The sequence below is a fragment of the Antechinus flavipes genome, chromosome 5 (genome assembly GCF_016432865.1).
Source record: "Antechinus flavipes isolate AdamAnt ecotype Samford, QLD, Australia chromosome 5, AdamAnt_v2, whole genome shotgun sequence".
Lineage (NCBI taxonomy): Eukaryota > Metazoa > Chordata > Mammalia > Dasyuromorphia > Dasyuridae > Antechinus > Antechinus flavipes.
In genome coordinates this window covers 197797933-197814315 of record NC_067402.1, presented here as the reverse complement: position 1 = coordinate 197814315, position 16383 = coordinate 197797933, and the positions used below count along the sequence as shown (strand labels likewise).

General features: G+C 36.5%; 1 protein-coding gene across 1 annotated transcript in view; it reads left to right on the top strand.

Annotated features, from left to right (window-relative positions):
- CACNA2D4 (calcium voltage-gated channel auxiliary subunit alpha2delta 4) overlaps positions 1–16383 on the top strand; it is a 160362-nt gene that overhangs the window by 42091 nt on the left and 101888 nt on the right. The window contains exons 18-21 of the mRNA XM_051962435.1: positions 5904–5965; positions 7180–7247; positions 13351–13396; positions 13506–13603. Of these exons, the coding sequence (XP_051818395.1) occupies positions 5904–5965; positions 7180–7247; positions 13351–13396; positions 13506–13603 (274 nt within the window). The remainder of the gene's footprint in view (positions 1–5903; positions 5966–7179; positions 7248–13350; positions 13397–13505; positions 13604–16383) is intronic.

Sequence of the window (16383 nt, the reverse complement as noted above, 5' to 3'; positions counted from 1 at the left end):
CCATCAAACTTGTAGATAGAACAAAGCTAGGAGGAAGAGCTGTTTCATGACAGTAAGGATCCAAAAAGATTTTGACAGGCTAGAATATTGGGTTGGGTCTAACAAAATAAATCTTAATAGGGTTAAATGTAAGCCTTACTCAAATTCAAAAAGTGTAACTAGAGAGCAATTCATCTGGAAAAGATTTTGAGATTCTGGTGAACTAAAGCTTAGTCTGAGCTTCAATATAGCAGAGGAAATAAAATAAGCATCAAAATCAGGTAGCATTAGTTTAAGTATATCTTTTCCAGTCAACCAACATTTGAGATAATGGTCATCACATTTTAACAAGGACATTGGTAAGTTGGAAAAAAACCAGAAGTCCATATAGCTAGAAAACCATTTATTGTTCTTTTGATAAGATTACAACTAGAATATTGTGTTGATATTTAGGTACCACACTTTTAAAAAGATATGTTGACATGCCAGAAGATATTCAAAGGAACCTCAATTGTGAAGACCATACCACATGACAATGTCTTGAAGTAGCTAGGGAACTTTAAACTGGAAAAGATAGAAATTAAGGAAGACATAACTATTTTCAAATATTTGTAAGACTGTCATATGGAAAAAAATTAAATTTGTTTTACTTTGACTCAGAAGGCAGACACAGGAGCAGTAGGCAGAAGTTACAGAAAAGCACATTGGTTTAATTTAAAAATTAAATTAAATTTTAATTTTAATATAAAGTTCATAATAGTTTCTGTTTTGGTGATGGTAGTGGCTGTTAGTCATTTCACATGTCTGACTCTTTGTGACCCATTTGGGACTTTCTTGCAAAGATATTGGAGTGGTTTACCATTTTAAAGCTCATTTTATAAGTAAGGAAACTGAGACAAACAGCCTAAATTACCTGAGTAAGGTTATACATTTAATAAGTGTCTTTATCAGATCTGAGCTTGGATCTTCCTCACCCTGCTAATAGAATTGTCTAAAAATTGGTTGGGCTGCCTTAGTAAATAGCAGTTTCCGTCTGGCCAGAGTTCTCAAGGAGAAGCAAATTAAACATTTATAAAGAATGTTGTAGAGGATATTGCTATAGAAGGTATTGGTTAGAACTCTACAGGCCATTACAATTTTGAAATTCTATGATTCTATGGCATAACTTTCAGACACTAAGGTCACTAACATATCATGATGAGGCATCAAAATGGAAATTTAGCCTTAAGCCAAATGTTTATATAGGTATTTTATTCACTATAACCCTAGAAAAATCACAATTTGACTTCTTCATTAACACCCATCACACAGTATCATTGTGGGAAAGCACTTTTTAAATTTTAAACATTATGTAAATGTGAATGGTTGGTATATTATAATTCTGATAGCACTGAACAGCATCTAAAGAAATCATTAGCCTTCTCTCTTACCTCTTTTAAAAAAAAAAAAAATCTATTCAGCTCACAGTATTTGCATTGGCCCTTCCCAAAAATCACCCCTCCCCCCAGAGCTATTCTTGTCTTTTCCTCCTCCTCCTCCTCCTCCTGTTTCCCATCTGACTAAGCTAAAAGAGCACAAGCATCTGCCTGCAACAATTAGACTCAAAGTTCCTCCACAAACAGATTTTCATGAAAGGCAAACAAAAAAATAATAGGGAGGAAAGACATTCTTTTTAGAAGCATGCCTTGATTTTTACTTAGTCTTGCATCTGAATTCTGTAAACTCTTTTTTTTTAACCTATGTCAGGTAGGCTGGGAAAAAGCCTCTGCAAGAAGCTGAATTCCCCCAGTGTCTGATTTCCATGAGCCTCAGACCAACTGCTTTGGGCACCCCTACAGCAGACTAGATTAAGCAATCTTTCCTTTTGTTCCCTCTGTGCCTATAAATACAATTTCCAGCTACAGGGCAAGGATACAAGGGATTAGGGATTCATGGTCTCACTGAGACCAACACACCTCTGCGTAATTATCAGCAATGTGTGAGAAATCATTGAAAGAATAGGTCAGTCTCTATTTTACCCAGTAGTGCATTTTTATTTTTTTAAATCATGGTTATTTCATGTGGGGAAATTATTCCTTTCATGTTAAAAAATAGTTTGTTATTATTTTTATTTTTTTCATTTAGCAAGCATGTGTTTTTAAATTTTTTTTAAATCTCTCATGACAAGTTCAAATCCAGATTGAAACTCTTATTAGCTAGGTGACCCTGGGCAAGTTACTTAACCTGCTTGTCTGAGTTTCCACAACTAAAAAAATAAGAATGGTAATAGTACCTACCTCACAGGTATTTGATTATGGAAATCAAATGAAATAATATTTGTGAAGCACTTAGCATAATACCTGTTACATAGTAGGAGTTAGTTATATACTTATTCCATTCCCTTCCAGTACTACCTCGTTGAGCAATTTTTTAAAATATAAAAATAAAGGCTTAAAGGAATAGCTGCATAGTCCAGCAAAATAATAACTTTGTCTATTTTGCCTTTTCGAATTCATAGTTATGATTATTAATTGTATATTTCCTTTCATCCTGTCCCCTTGTACTTTTTCCTCTTTGCTCTTACGTCCTTCTTTCTACATAAGGTGATAGAAGAAGAGTTTGCCTGATCCTTGTGATTTCATAAATGAAACTGTCTGCTTCCTCTTTTTTGCACTTCTTCTCCTTACTCTACCCCGGATCTCTTTCATCCTTCCCTTTTAATTTTCTATTCACATTCTTCCCTTCAACATTTGAGTTTCTTATCTTCCCCCTTAGACCTCTCTTGTCCCTGTCCCCTTCTAGTTCCCTTTTGAGTTTTATGTTTCTATAATGAAATCTTGTACATGTGTGTGTATGTGGGTGGGTAGGTGTGGGTGTGGGTGAGTGTGTATGCATTTGTATCAGTACATATAATTGTGCTCAATCTTCCTTTATTTGATTCAAATTAAAGTGAGACTCATGGGACTCTTATTTTTCTCATTCTTCCACCACTAATAAGTGCTTATTCTCCATCTATGCACTTTCTTAATAGTGATTTTTCTTCCCTTCTTTCTTTTTTCCTCCCCAATATAGTCCTTGAACCTCTATTTTTGCCTTCTCACAAAACCATCTACTCAGAACAAAACCACCCATAGATTCTATATAGTTTTATTCATTTTATAGTTTTAACTTTTCTTTATGACCTTAAAAGATATTAGGGTTCTCTTCTCCTTATTAACAAAGAAACAACTCATCCCCATATATATCTGTTTGATTAAACAAACATATGTGTCTCTCTATGTTTCTCTTGGCATCTGCATTTTCTCTTTAAAATGTCTATTCAGGTCTGACTGGAATGCTTGGAAACTATCTTCTATTAAAAGTCATTTTTTCCCTCTATAGGATTATACTTAGTTTTACCAAATGATAAATCTTTATCTCTTGCCTTTTGTAATATCACATTCCAAACTCTCCTCATATTTTCAGTGGCAGCAACTAAGTCTTGTATAATTCTTTCTTATGGTTTCTTGGTATTTAAACCACCTTTTGGCAGCTTATAGTGGTGGGAGGGAAGGGTTTCTATGATGTAGGAGCTCTTGATTTTGACTGTGATGTTTCTGGGAGTTTTCATTTTGGATTTTCTTTCTGAGGATAATTAGTAGATTGTTTCTATTTCCATTTTGCTTTATGGATCTAAGTTCTGGGAAGTTTCCTTTTATAATTTCCTTAAATGTAGTATTCAGACTTTTTTCTGATAATAATGTCCAGATAGTCTGATGATTCTTAGATTGTCTCTCCTTGACTTGTTTTCCAAGTCGATTGTTTTTGATATTATATTCTTGGATTTTCTTCTATTTTATTTTGATATTTCTTATTTTCTAATTGAATCCATTTCTGTCTAGATTATTCTAATTTTTAGGGCATTCAATTCCTGAATGAGGCTTTCTACCATCTATTTTTAAGGTGTTAGCTTTCCTTATTCTTTTCTCCCTAATTTTTCCATTCTGTATTTCTTGTTTCATTTCTTCCAGATATTCCTGCAGTCCCCGTGGCCAGGGCAATTTTTTTCTGATTCTTTCCCTGCACTTATTGTGGAGTTGCTATTCTGTTTACAGGATTATCTCTAACCATCTCTCAAACCAAAGCATTTCCTCAAAATTTCTTGGTTTGCTCATCAAGGACCCTATCCTTGAGTCCCTAAATGACTAATGGCAGAATTGTATCGTCCTGAATATAGTGAATCAGACTAGGCTCCCACTTGAAAGGACTGCTGACAGCTCCAGGGTTAGACTTTTCCCGGGGACCCTTATCATAGGACTCTAGGATTTCTCCCTGCTAAAGGTTCTGTCTGGAGTTCTTTCTCCCAATGCTGAATAAGAGGCTTCCTCCCAGTGGCAAGCTCCCACCACAGGCTTCAGGGTCTATCGAGGTATGTTTTTTCTAGGTCTTTTCTAGGGCTCAGAGCACTGATGCAGTGATGGAACCTTACTGGAACCTGCCTGCTGTTCTCTTTGCCAGGTTAGGGATGCGTTAGGTTGCTGTTGGGATTGATCCAGACTCAGACTCTACTTGGTTTCAGTTGGAAATGGGCTCAGGCAGCCATCCAAGGGCTTGGGGAGACTAGGCTCCAGTGATATTTGGCTCAGGCAGGGAGTACCATGCTGAAACCACCCAGAATTTCCTAAAGTTGCTCTTTGGTAGCTTGGATACTGTCAGGTGAACAAGGAATTCTGGGACTCCCCTGATAGTTCCAGAGGTCTCCTTCATTTTCCCTCTGTGCTTCACTCTCAGCCTGCCTCAGCTTCCCAGCACCCCCTTAGTGATTCTTTTGCCTTCCTTATGTCATTTTCAAATAATATCTTAAGCAGGACTCAGTCACTCCCCCTGCAGCATATGTTAGGATCACCTCCTTCCCTATTCCTCTCACTTCTCCCACTCTATCTGGTGGGGAGAAATATAGGAATAGATAAATTAAGAGGAGAAGTACTCGAATAGATGAGCCAATCAATAGATGAAACAGTTTAAAAAAAAACAAAAATGTGAGAGGGTAATCCTATATAAATTTGATCCTGGTTTTATCTGAAGCCAATTTCCCAGAAATCTAAATTTATCCAACTGAATCTTTCTCCTTATCTTCCTTCCTCTCCCTCTAGATCCATTCTAGAACTTTGTTCCAGGGAGTGAGAGAGAGAGAAAAAGAGGAAAGTAACACTATTGGATGAATTGTGAAAGTGTGAGAGGAGACAGAACATCTCCTGAACAATTTTCAGGATTTGGTCTTCTGCATCAGTTTCTACTAAGCAACTCACAGATGTATACCAAATATATACCAAAAGATATTTCTTTTTTTAATGGACAAGATTTTGAGGATACAAGACACTGGGCAAATCTCTGTGCCTCCTGCTAATTCTCCTTCCCCAATTTTTTATGTAGGGAAAATATGGCCAAATCAGTTATCAAAGACAGAAGCTTTGACTTAAGGAAAAAAATCTCAAAAGGACAACCTCTACAAGATGGGTATCTAACAGGAGAAAGGAGCTGTTTGACCAGTTTCTCTTAGTGACTGTGTATAGAAGTGTATTTCCAGGCTGGTTATGTGTATGTAAACTCCAGGCATTTTTAGCATGAGACAGCAGCCACTTCATTTGCCCATCCTAATCTCACATACCATCTCTGATATACTGCTTAATCAGCTAGTTTCAAAAAATAAGCTTAACATCCCATTTCCCAATCAGAGATTTGGATGATGACTCTAATTTTCTGGATCTAGAGATAGCTTTTAACAATGCAGATGATGGAATGGAAATTGAAGAAATGGGTATAAGGTGGTGGGAGGAAGGAAAATGAGAAAACAGAGGATTTTTCTAATTTCTTCAGTGGTCAAAACCCTCTAGGCATTTTGTGAAGAGATATGGTTTCAATCATATCAACAGCAAAACAAACTCCATTTTCTTCTCTTGTTACAGAAACGGGTCCTCTTCCTCACCAATGACTATTTCTTTACAGACATCAGTGACACACCTTTCAGGTGAGTTGAGTGATTCCTGATAGGCAGGAAGCAGGACTACCAGCCTGGACAGCTGTAATGGGCTAAGTGGCATTGGAGGATTCTTGACTTAACAAGGAAGAATGATGTAGGAGAAATAACACTGAACAGGGAGTGAGAACTGGGCTCTGCTCCAGATCTCCCATAAGCCAGCCCTCATTGAGTATCTCTGCCCTAAGCTTCTTCATCTGTAAAATGAGAACATTTAGTCTGCATCTTTGAATTCTTTTGTGCCTCCAAAAACCTGTGGTTGTAAGGATCCATAAGGACTCTAGACTTCATGTAGACTTACCGAATGAAAAAACCACTTCCTCTCTGACTTGTTTTCTCTAGAACTTCATTTGTTTATAAATAGGAAAAGTTTCTGGGAAAGGAGGCAGTGATCAGTCATGCTTTTGGCTTGTACAGATATTAGGTATAACTACAAAATCTTATTAGAGTGGCACTCTATTTATATATCAACAAGAATTCAGTATGAGATGAAGTTAAGGAATAGTGGGAGTGAAGAAAGTCTGTAAGGTCCCACTTGAGATTTTCTTTGTTTCAGAGAAGGGGAAGGAAGCAAGGAGACAAAAAAAATATTTTTTGTAATAGAGAACTTAGTCAATTTGGGGATTTTTCTATGGGATCCCAGGTAGGAATTCTCTAGTGTAACAGGGAAATGGATATTCAAGTCAAAAGATTGTTAAGTGCTTTTATCTAGAAGAGGAGTGGTAGGTACCTATGAAATGAGTAGGGGAAGAGTGTTAACCATTTGGGGTTGCCCACTTTAGTTCTAGTAAGAAAAGTCTTTAATGCTAGAGCCAAATATAAGGAAAACTCATAAAGTGAGTAAAGAAGGGGAGAGGTCTCATAACATGGAGGAGAGATAGCCAGTCTTGGAGTCTGAAAGACCTTTATGCAAGTTCTACTTCTAACACATCCTCTGGGAAAGTCCCTTAACTTTCCCAATGCCCTGGAAAACTCTAATATCATAAGTTACAGAGGAGTCATTGATCTTCACTGGTAGTTTCTACCCTTAGAGTTCTCCAGGTCTACGGTGAATGAAGTCATAGGTCTAGGCCAGAAAACAAACTGTAGGTTGGACTAGATGACATCTTGTGTTCCTTCCAACTCCGAGGTTCCATGAAGTAGCATGGAAGACTAGAGACTATTTGGTGCTGATGAACAATAATTTCCTTTGATCTTTGACGCAGTCTAGGAATGGTGCTGTCCAGAGGCCATGGGGAGTACATCCTCCTGGGAAATACTTCAGTGGAGGAAGGTGGGTCAAAGTAATGTTTTTCCTTCCTTTCCTTCATTTCTGGAATAATGGACAGGAGCAGCCCTGGGGTAAACAGATTTGGCAGCCCCCCAGAATTCCCTGCTTTGAAACAGATTCTAAGAACAGTGACTGTCTGGTGAGGAGGTGTCTGCAAGCTTCATGATATCTGGGTTACCAGGACACGAAGAATCAGTCAGCCAGCCAGGCAACACAATTGATTAAGCACTAGGCTTGCCAACTGTCAATAGTCCAATTCCCCGAGATTTGAAGAAGACAGAATGTTACATATGAAAAGTAAATTGTTGAAGGAAAATGCCTGCCTCTGAGCTTTCGTGGACTATGGTTCTTGTTCCTTCATCTAAACATATTATCCCAAATTTGGGGAGTTGGGACAAATGGGCAAAAGGAGGTAGAAGAGAGAGAGGAGAGGAGAGACTAATATAAAGTGATAGAGGGAGAGAAAGAGAGCTAGAGAAAGAAGGGGAAATGAGAGAGAATTAATTACAGTACATAACCTAAAAGACAAGGAAGAATGCTCTTCAGTCTGTCTTCGCCAGCCCTAGAACTCTACTTCCTGTGATGTAGCACTGTTTGTGCTACACAACCACACAAATATATATATGTATTCATGTCTGCATATACACACATATATATTTCTCTCTGGGTCTCTCTCTCTCTCTCTCTCTCTCTCTCTCTCTGTCTCTGTCTCTGTCTCTCTTTCTCTCTCTTTCTCTGTCTCTCTCTCTCTCTGAGTCTCTGTCTGTCTCTGTCTCTGTCTCTGTCTCTCTCTCTCTCTTTCTCTCTGTCTCTCTGTCTCTCTTTCTCTCTCTCTCTTCCCTCTCCCCCCCCCCACCCCAGGGACTAGTATATTATTTCCAACTATTTATCAAGCACTGTAGTAGACCTTGCGGATACAACGAATGAAATAATTCCTACACGAAACTTACATACCAATGAGGAAAACAACAATCACATATATAAATATATGCAAAATAAATTTTAAAAAATAAATGCAAAATAGTTAAACACCAGGTTTTTGAAAGGGCATTTGGGGAATCAAGAAAGGCATCTTGGAGAAGATATTGCTTATGCTACATCGTGAAGGAAAGGATAAATTTTGTGATGTGGAGGTGGATGCAAGGAGGGAATAAATCCTGATAATGGAAGATGGACCCTGTAAAAACAGAGAAGTGGAAATTGGAGTATCATGTATTAGAAATAGAAGCCAGTTTCACTGGTTCCCAGTGTTGTAGTGGGAGTGAAATGAAGCTAAAAAGACTGGTGCCAGTTTTCAAAGGGCTTTAAAGACTGAACAAGAGGCTATATGTTATTGTAGAAGCAATAGGGAGAGTGACATGGTTAGATCTGTGTTTAAGGAAAATCACAGGTGAACATTGTGTGAACATAGATGTAAAAAACTTGAGACAAGAAATCAAGCAGGCAGAGAAGGGATGAGGGCCCACAATTAGATGGTAGCTGTGTGAGTGGAGAGAAGGGATGAGATGCAAAAGATGCTGTCACAGAGGAAATGGCAAGATTTAGCAACCAATGATATATAAAATGAGGATATATAAAGAGTCAAGACCAATGCCAAAATTACAGATCTTAGAAACTGGAAGCATGGTGGTACCTTCAACAGAAATAAAGAGGTTTGAAAGGGGAAGGGATTTGAGGTCAAAGAGTTCAAGACATGTTGAGTTTGAGATGTCTGTAGCACATCCAGTTTATAATGTAAGGAGGCATTTTGTTGTATCGGATCAATTTTTTAAAAATCAATAACCAAAAAGGACAATGGGATACTTTCCTTTCCTGTCATTCACTCCTCAACACTTGGCAGTCTGGCTAGTTTAATCCTCAAAGCTACTAATAATATCTGAATTGTCAAGTATGATGGTCTTTTTTAGTTTTCATCCTCTTTGACTTATTTCCTGCATTTGATGCTGTTGGCCAACTTCTCCTCCCAAATACTCTCCCCTCTGGGTTTTTGTGAAAATACTCTCTTCTGCTTTTCTAATCTTATGTGACCTCTCTTTCTCTGGTTCCTTTAATTTTTCATCCATATCTTATGTCCATATCTCTAGTTGTTCCCTAAAGTTTCATCCTAGAACTTCTCCTCTTTTCCCTTGACACTCTTTATTTATAACTTCCATCATCTCTATGCAAATAACTTGCAGAGCAATAATATATCCAGTCCCTATTTCTCCTTTGACTTTTAATCTAGCACACCAGTTGCTTATTGGATGTGTCAAACTGGACATGCTGGAGACTTCTTCATACATCCAAAACTGATCTTATTCTCTTCTCTCCCAAACCTTCTTCTTTTCCAATTTTCTTTATTTTCTGGATGAGGCAATTGGGGGTAAATGACTTGCCCAAAGTCACACAGCTAGTGTTTATCTTAAATATTTTTACATGTATACTTCTTATCTCCTCCAATAGAATTTTAGTTCCTTTTGAAAAGGGATTTTTTTTAATTCATTGTATTCCTATTCTCAGGTCCTAGCATAGTATCCAGCACTTGATAGGAGCTTAATAAATGCTTGTTGATTGATTGATTGTTTTTTTCTGATTTCATTATTAAATGCCCTTGGAATGGCTTTGTTAGGGAACTATATTGCCTGGTTTTACTTTCCATTGCTTCTCACCCTTGTCAGATGTCATATGGCATATTGTAGTTAGTAAATGGTTTAAGAAGGATATTGATAAACTGAAGAGGTGGGCAACCCTGTTGGTGAAGAGCCTGGACGCCAGAACATATGGAGATTGGCTGAAGGAACTGAGCATGTTTGGTGTAAAGAAATAAAGTTTAGTATGAAGTCAGAAAGACTTGAGTTTAAATTCAGCCTCAAACAGATAATTGTCTGACTGAGCAGGTCATTCAAACTTTGTTTGCTTCAGTTTTCTTGCCTGAAAAATGGGTATAGTAAAAGTACCTACTTTACATGATTACCATGAGGATAAATTTAAATAATACTTGTAAAGTCCCTGGTAATAGTTATATGAAGGTGACATAGTAGATAGAGTGCCAGACCCAGAATCAGGGATTTTGTCTCTCCAAGTTCAAATCTGGCCTCACTTAATTCTGTCTCAGTTTCCTCATCTGTAAAATAAGGTGAAGAAGTAAATGACAAGCTACTCTACTATCTTTACCCAAAAAAACTCCAAATGAGGTCACAAAGGATCTGACAAGATTGAAACAACTTAAGAACAACAATAATAGCTATAAAAATACTAGCTGTTATTATTGATAATAATAATAATGAAGGGACTTAATTTGGTTTCAGCAAGTTGAACCAAGAACAATGAGTAAAATTTAAAAAAAAACAAAGGGAGGTTTTGATATCAGGAAAAATCCCCTAAGAGTCAGCAGGTGCTAAAGTGATTGGGCTGCCTGGAGAGGTGGGGAATCCCTGTCCTTAGTGATCTCAGACAAATTGGCTGTTCACTTATCAACAATGTCTTCATGAAAATTCCTTTTGTGGATGGGTTGGACTTCATGGCTGCTGAGATCCCTTTAAAATCCTAGTATGATTCTGTGACTCCTTTTCAGATATGGTTCAATTATCATAATTTTTACCCTATAATAGACTTGATTCTACTAACAGTAGGGAAAATATCAGCTCTGCCATTTTGTTATTGTTTCTGTGCACTTGCGTTATTGGTATATGGTTTTTCTACTAGAACCTTTTTAAGCTATGTGTGTTCATTTTATGAAGGTTAATTAAGTTAAAATTCACTTCCTGGACATGTGCAATTCTAATACATTATAGAACACTGGAATTGTACAATATTACCTTTCTAGCTTTCTATAACATTAATCTCTCTCACATACTCCAACCACCAGGCAAACTAGACTACTAACTCTCCTTAAACTCTGTCTCCCATAGCTGACTTATCTGTGCCTGTTAGAATCAGTCAGAGAGTCAATAGATATTAAGTGTCTCCTAAGTGCCAGATATTGTGCTGGGGATACAAAGAATGGTAAGATTCAATTTAATCAATTAACACATTTATTAAGCACCTACTATATGCCAGGTCCTATGTGAAGCCCTTAGAATACAATGACAAAAATGACCATCCCCATCCTTAAGGAACTTACAAATCACTGGGAAAAAATATGTACATTTATGAGAACATACACATTATATACAGAATAAATATAAAATCATTTTACAGGGGAAGCATCAGTACTCAGAGTGATAGCTCAGATGCCATCTCCTCTATGAATCCTGCCCACATAGAGTTGATGTGAGGTTTCTATGAGAAACTAAATATTAAATATTTTGTAAAATTTTAAATGTTATATAAATATTGGTTATTGCTGCTGTTGCTGTTATTATGAGTCTCTAATTCTTATCTTATAGAGTTCAGATGAAAATAATCTGGTCTACAAATATACATACGTATATTATATATAGGCTGCTCTAAGCCCATACACACATATGCACATATTCATATACACATACATACATATATTTATATACATATACATATATACAGAGAGAGAAAGAGAGAAGCAAGATAATGCCCAAAGCTAAATAGAATAATTAGGTCCAAGGAAGTGTGTGTATGTGTACAAGGAGCAGAAGCAATCCTGAATTCAGGTCCAGTGGTAGAGTATTTCAATGGGAATGAGCAGAGAAGTAGCAAGGCAGATGGTCAGATGCCAGAGAACCCCTGGTTCGCTGAATGGGATATGAAAATAGTCTGGGGCCAGCTAGATAGGTGAGTTAAGTGAATTTCTGCCCACTCACTCATCCATCAAGTTACATTTGATAAATCCAATGATATATTGTATTGTAATGTGAGATAGCTGTACTTTCCAAAAGAGTTAGTGTGTGTAAATATATATGTATACATATATTAATAAGCATATATACATATACAATGTATACACATATATGTGTATATGTGTGTATACACATACATATATATCCATACATATAATGCATCTTTGCCAATTTTGTGTTTGTGGTGGCCAGTGAATATTGTCCACAGAGGATTTTTTTTTATTTAACTCTTGGATCTTAGTCACTTTACATGCTTTATCCAGCAGTAAACCACTTTGGATTATATTTCATAAACGCAATAGGGATTTTTATCAGAAAATCTGTTTCTCAGTAAAAACTATGTTTACTTGTTCCAAAAGTATTTCCATAAATTTTAACTTGTTGTCATATACTGTAAGAATGTCTCTCAATACTCTTTTTCCTTTTTGGCAATTAAATGTCAGCTTTTCTATAACTGCTTTTTTAAATAGATTTTCTATAACTGTGACTGGTTAATATTGTTTTTGTAGAATACTTTTGAAATCTCTTATGGCCCATTTTGCAGTTTCAAAGGTATACATTAAGCCTGGTGTCAATTGCTTTAAAAAAGGTCATCCCATAAGTTTTGATTTCAGGAGCTGGCATATCTCTTAATTAAACCACAGCTGTCTCCTTCATAACTTTATGTTCAGGATTTCTTGCTTAAAGAAGATCACCTTATTTGTAGATATTGCCTTTGTCAGTTAATTCAATGTAATCTTACATTAGGTTACATTAGAATGTAAATTCCACGAGGACAGGACAACTTCACATTTGTCTTTTTATCCCTAGGGCTTAGTGTATATAAGATGCACTTTTATAAAAACTTATTTACTCAGTGTGACTTCCAAAGTCAAGTTTGAAACTATTATTGTTGTTGTCATCATCATTATACTTTTACTAAAATCTACAGCAACATATATATATATATGTATATATATACATATATATATGTATGTATATATATATATATTGTTCCTCTTCAGATTTTCCTGGAACATTTTATCCAGATGTCTCCTTTGTCCTCATCACTCCCTACTTCAAATTCTACTTTTCTGCATACATGTTTATTAGCATCCTCTATCATACTAGATGAAAGATGAAGAAAGAAACTGCCTTTTTTTCTTTTTGAATCTCCACTGACTAGCACAATGTCTTGAATCTTGTAATAGATGTTTAATAAATGTTCCTTGAATCAGTATGTGGGTCAATGGAATTATTTTCACAAAACAATTCATTTTCCTTCCCTTCTTTCTTTTCCCTTTTCTTATAATAAGTGTGAATTCTCATTTCAGGACTGCATGACTTATTACAACCAGATCTGACTCTGGCCAATGAGTGGTAAGTAGAAAATATTTTATTAGTGAGACTGGTGAAAACTATGGGGCTATACAAGGAAAAAGGAGAAGATGGAATTTCTCTGAGTAAGTCCCATTTTCTTATATTACAGGATTTACTGCATCACAGATATTGATCCAGCTCATCGGAAACTCAGCCAGATGGATGCTATGGTCCAGTATCTGACTAACAAAGAGCCTGACCTGGAATGTGAGTGTTAAGAATCATACTGAAACCAGAGAATAGTAATCCCTCACTTTTCTGTAGCATTTAACAATTTATAAAGTACTTTTCTCACATGCTAAGTCACAAAAAAAAAAAAAGCATTATTTCTGTACCTTTTACAATTAAGAAAACCAATGTTCACAGAAGTTATTCAATTAACATATTAAACATCTACTATGTTCCAGGCACTGGGCTAGGTGCTGGAGGTGCAAAGAAAGAAAAAACAATTAGTTTCTGCCCTGAAGGAGCTTACATTCTACTTGAGGAAAGGTGTGTACATACATACACACACACACACACACACACACACACACACACACCATAGGAATATAGATTGAACCTGCAATTTTCTTGTTATAGAGAATTTTCAGATGAGGAAATTTCTTCTACTAATTCATTTTGACACTTTCTCTGCAACTTATCGTCTTAGAGAGTTGCCTAGACCTCTAAATAAAAGGTTAGCGTCTTGCTGAAGGTCACACTGCCAGTATGGGTCTATATACAAAATGAACACAAAATAATTGGGAGATGGGGGGGGCAGTGAGGGACAAGGGAAGGAACTAGAAGCTGTGGGGATCAGGAAAGACTTCATAAAAAGAGTATCATGTGGTTTGAGTCTTGTAGGAGAATAAAGAGTTCCAGATGAGAAGGGATTGCATTCCAGATACAGAGGAGAATCATTTCAAAGGCAGAGATGGAGATGGAATGTCATTTGTGAGAACCAATTTAGCTGGACTGTGTGTATGCATGAAAGGGAGTGATGGATAATAAGGCAGGAAAGATAGGCTGGAACCACATTGTGAAGGATTTCAAATGCCAAAAAAAGGAATTTATATTTGGTCCTAAAGATAACAGGCAGTCACTGGAGTTTAGAAGCACAGATAAAGAACCATTTAAACAATATCAGAATTATTGCGTGTCCCACATAATTTGTACCACATTATAGATATGGAAATAATTGACAGTGATGATTAATTAAGCCCATTAGCGATGATGAGGTGTATAAGGGAGAGTATATAAGGAAGAGAAAATGTCAGGGATAGAACCTTGAGAGGATGCCCATATGTAGGGATTGAGAATAAATGGTGATCTGGCAAAGGAGATTAAGAAGGAATAATCAGAAAGATAGAAAAAGAAATAATATAGAATTGAACTGAAAAAAAAAAGTATCCAGGAGAAGTGAGTGGTCAACAGGATCAAAAGTTACAGAGGAGAAAAAACAAAAAAAGGAAAAGTTACAGAGAGATCATGCAGGATGATAATTAAGAGAAGGCCTTTTAGACTTAATAACTAAATTGTATAGAGTGGAGAAATAAGTAAGAAATGAAATGATAAAACTGAATTCCTTGAGATAAGAGGGGATACGGGTTATTTATACCTTCTGAATCCAATTCTTCCTGTGCAACAAGAGAACTGTTCGGTTCTGCACACATATATTGTACCTAGGACATACTGTGACATATTTAACATGTATAGGACTGCTTGTCATCTGGGAGAGGGGAGGGAAGAAGGAAGGGGAAAAATCAGAACAGAAGTGAGTGCAAGGGATAATGTTGTAAAAAATTGCCCAGGCATGGGTTCTGTCAATAAAAAGTTATAATTAAAATAAATAAATAAATAGATTCAAACCTAAAAAAAAAATAATAATAAATAAAAAAATAAAATAAAAAAGATAAGATGGGGATAAAAGGAGTTAGGATTAAATGTACAAATAAGGACAAGGAACTTCGTCATTGGCAAGGAAAAGGAACCCTTCTTCCTTAGAGAGAGCAATAAAGGAGGAGAAAACCCATGAAGATATAGAGGGACTTGCTTGGAATAGGGAACAGGTCTCCATTTTCCCAATAAAGTAGAAAACAAAATCATCTGCTGAAAAACAAAAGCAGCATTAGGTCTTTATGTCACCCTCAAAAGCAGCAGCAGCACCTCCCCCAATTTCTTGAGCAGCTGCAAATTCCATATTCCATACTAGCTCCTTCCTTTCACAGAAGACTTCCTTCCCAAGAAGATAGTTTTAGGAAATCATATTTAGACCCACATGGCCTCTTATTCATCTTTGTAAATTGTGTCCTCAGAAGGCTAATTACTACCCCAGATTCAAAGTATTCTATGAGTCAACACTTTTAAACTATAGATCATGAGTCCCCCGGTAGTGATAATAGTCAGCCAATAGACAAAATTGGCTCAGAACAAAGATACTTACCAAGATGGTCTAATAAGAACAATAGTTTCTCAATTATTTTCTATTTATACAGTATGTCGTTTGTTTGTATATACTTGTTTGGCTGTCTTCTCCATTAGACTGTGAGTCTAGGAAGGCAGAAACCATCTCTTGCCTTTCTTCGTATCCTTAGCTAAGTTTCTGGCATATAGTAGGCACTTAATAAATGCTTCGTGTCTGACTGTTTACAAAAGACCACACACACATGCACATATACATAAACCTATGGTGAACATTCCAACAAATAAACATAGTAACATTGAGAAAAAATGATAACATACATGAAATACCCTAGTAACAAAGTATACATTTAGGGAACAAGTGCTTCTCTCCTTACCTGTTGCTCTCTGATAAAGATGTCACCAAGGGAAAGGCAAAAATGAGAGGGTTCTTTCTCCATAGGTAGCTCTCCTTAGATGGCCATGGGTCCCGTTCCTCAAAGCTGTTTTCTGTATCTACTCTACACAAAGCAGCTTTGAGGAATTTGTATTCTCTACGGTTGGCAAGTTAGCTTTTTAAAAGTCATATAGGGCCTGGACAATCT